The sequence below is a fragment of the Lygodium microphyllum genome, chromosome 30, assembly GCF_053477565.2.
Source record: "Lygodium microphyllum isolate KBCC chromosome 30, Lygodium_microphyllum_v1.1.10, whole genome shotgun sequence".
NCBI classification, from domain to species: Eukaryota; Viridiplantae; Streptophyta; class Polypodiopsida; order Schizaeales; family Lygodiaceae; genus Lygodium; species Lygodium microphyllum.
In genome coordinates, this window is record NC_141164.1 from 91,118,681 (window position 1) to 91,121,728 (window position 3,048).

The 3,048-nt window shown below is 49.8% G+C and overlaps 1 protein-coding gene across 1 annotated transcript; it reads right to left on the bottom strand.

Annotated features, from left to right (window-relative positions):
- Positions 1-421: 421 nt before the first annotated feature.
- LOC148010111 (11S globulin seed storage protein 2-like) lies at positions 422-2,519 on the bottom strand. Its single transcript, XM_087672876.1, has 5 exons — positions 2,111-2,519; positions 1,704-1,894; positions 1,212-1,559; positions 872-1,089; positions 422-698 (listed from the first exon to the last, which is right to left on the bottom strand). Exons 1-5 carry the CDS (start codon positions 2,517-2,519, stop codon positions 422-424), a joined length of 1,443 nt encoding a protein of 480 aa, XP_087529002.1.
- Between the last annotated feature and the right edge of the window lie 529 nt (positions 2,520-3,048).

The following is a 3,048-nucleotide window of genomic DNA, read 5'->3' on the forward strand; positions in this document are numbered from 1 at the left end:
GGACCAAATATCCTAAAAGGCCTACAACATAGTGCAATTAGAAAAAATAACTATATGGGAACAATAATTAGAAAATTCTGCGATCATTTTAGATGGAATTTGTCCAAGTGATCAAGAATCAATCAAATTAGTTTCATAGCAACATAGTTAAAAGATGGCAAAGCTGGCAGACGGAGCTCTCGTGTTTTATTTTCACTATTCCCAAACGATCGTTTGGATGGATACAAGGAGAGGTTGGATTTGCTGCAAAACTTGGCGTGAGTCCTGTTACATGGATTGAAGATTCTTGATGTTGGAAAAGAGCTGGACTTTATAATATATAGCCATTACACCTACTCTCTCTTTCTCTCTCTCTCTCTCTCTCTCTCTCTCTCTCTCTCTCTGTGTCTGTCTCTCTCTCTCGGATCTGCTCTTGCGTAAGTTACGCAAGCGAATCTGAGACGCCCTTCATTTGGAAGAGGAGATCAAAGAGCACATCTTCTTCCTCCTCCTCGTCTTCCTCATCGTAGCGGTGCCCATGATGACGGTGGTGGTACTGGCTGTCGTCGCGGGATGGTGGCAAGAGGACTGCATGGCCATGATGCGCCTCCTGGAGCTTCTGGTCGAGCTTGTGGCCCACTTGCATGGCTGCCATGCGCACCTCCTGGGGCATGGCACGGAAGATGCTGTTCTTCCCGGCTAAGTGCATGAACAAGGGGCTGCACTCCGATGCCAGAATAGGGATCATATAAACGACAAATGTAAGCACTCTTTACATGAAGACGAAAGTGAAGAAAGGACGCCTGGTGAGCGAACATATATGTACAAGGTACTAGAATCAATCCAAAATGAAGACGCTAAAAGAATTTACGGAAGTAATAGTGAGTCGTACGTGTGGCAGTTGAAAACCGCAGCTGCATCAAAGCCGTCCTGGCCAGCTTGCATCGTGACGGGGTAGTTCTTGGGTACCATCATCAGGCCGCCTTCTCTCATCTCCTCGTCGCACGCCTGCTTGCCGTTGGGGAGCACCACCTGCACTCGGGCACTCCCTCGGACGCAGTAGATCACTTGATCCGTGGTGGGGGACCATCCGGGGGTGATCATGGCGTTCTAGTACATATCATCATGGGTAGGAATGACAACGTGAGGACATGCTATACATGAATACTAAGGCAAAATAAAAATCAAATTTGCTTCTTGTAGTAAATTGACACCTCATCAACCGCACTTACCGGGTCCAGCTTCAAGCATGCCGCCGCCATGTCCATGAGCTTGAGCACCGGCAACTTTTGGGCGTTGGCCGTGGTCAGCTCGCCAGCTCCGTCGACGAGGAAGTCACGGTTCGCTCGATCCAGGTGGTAACTGAAATCCACCATCGCCTCCGCGTCACCCTCTTCCACGGTTGCTCTTGGGAGCTCTAGGCCATCCTTGACCCGGATGATGGCCACGCCTTTCTGGCTCTTCACCAGCTTGCGCACACTCTCCTCGTCCATCTGAAAGGCGCAGCGGAGCAGGTCCGTGGAGAAGCCGCGCATGATGCCTCCCATCTCCTCATGGGAGGAGCCCGTGAGATGGAAAGCCTTTGTACAACAGCAGCTTTTTCTTAGATGAGCTCAATTTTGCTACATCAATGCTTTACACAACAGAATTAAATCCCCCCGATATACGTGTGTATTTATAAGGTTGGGAGGAAGCGATACACACATATAACCAGACAGAGATACCTCGTAGGCATGCCGGCCGTGCATCATCGGCCCGCGAATGTTGGCGATTGTAAGGAAACAGCATGGCTCCTTGCCATCGTTAAGCATCCAGAAGGGCAACCCAAGCGGCACAGCAATTAGCTCGCCCTTGTTGACGCGTCGAATGTTGGCATTCATCCCCACAGGGAGTATCATGCCCATCCTGGCGCAGCCTGCGATTTTAAGCAGCCAATTAATGTCCATATTGTCGACCAACGCTCATGAATAAATCAATCTCCTTCTTTCAAAGCTCCATTCATGCGGGCTATTCCTCTACATTCTATTCTATATTTCTATTATGAGAGGATTGGATTGACGCGGCGCGGACATCAAGTATCAATATGTAACTGCGGATCACTTGACGTTGTAATCGTGACCTATATTATTACCTCTGAGGATGATCAGGATGCGATGGGAGTTCGCGTACTGCGGCATCAACAGGCCCTGCGGTTCGAGCGTCACCAGCCTGGCATCCATGAGGCCCATACGGGTCAGCATGCCTGACACGTCCTTCCACCGACGGATGGAACCCCCGTCCGTTTCCAACAATTGCTCCTCGGCCTCCTCCACCTGGAATTGCATCCTGTGGTCGATATCTGACCCCTCGTAGTATGCAGGCTGGCCACGGTGGGCGCACCCCTTTCTGCTATGGCAATGCCTATTTTCGTCCTCATTGAAGTCACGCGCTGCTGCAGCAGTGGACTGCAGCAATGGCGCGGTCATTAATGAAAGCAGCAACGCCAGAGCTGCCATGCGAGTCAGGTGCTGCGTTTGTAAATGCGGTCGATCGTGACCCATCGGCGACCTACCCACCATCTTAGTACCGAGAACCAGGGAGATGTTGGTAGCAAGAGTTATAATACGATTCTAGATATTGACCCTGCGTACTGCACCGGACAGTTTCTGAGACAGCCGCCGTATAAAACTATGAGCCAGGAGCACTCCGTGTATTGTTATATATGATGCGAGACGGTCAGACGGGAATGGAAGGTGGCGCGGCTTCGACTCGGACCTCCCGCGCCACATCTGATCATTGCATGGTTGCACACGTCTCCAGGTGTGTAGCTTCCCCTAGATCGTGCAAGCTTCTCATATGGATTGATAATAATCCACAAAATACCTTCTGGCCGTTCACGGCTGTAATAAACATACGCATGGGCCCTAGTTTATTTGTTTGTTTGTTAATTTGCACACCATGCATAAAGTTGTTTCGCCCATAAATTGGAGAACTTTTCGAAGAGTGTACACAATGGAGTGATTGATAGAGCTCAAAGTTGCAAAGTAGCCACTTCATTCGAGATTTAGGTGGAGCTCAAGAAGTGCACCA

Coding starts and splice junctions, on each gene's coding strand:
- LOC148010111 (XM_087672876.1), bottom strand. CDS start 2,519: ATGGGTCACGATCGACCGCATTTACAAACGCAGCACCTGACTCGCATG. Junction 1,090..1,211: donor CATGCTTGAAGCTGGACCCG/GTAAGTGCGGTT, acceptor GATATGTACTAG/AACGCCATGATCACCCCCGG. Junction 699..871: donor GCGGTTTTCAACTGCCACAC/GTACGACTCACT, acceptor ATCGGAGTGCAG/CCCCTTGTTCATGCACTTAG.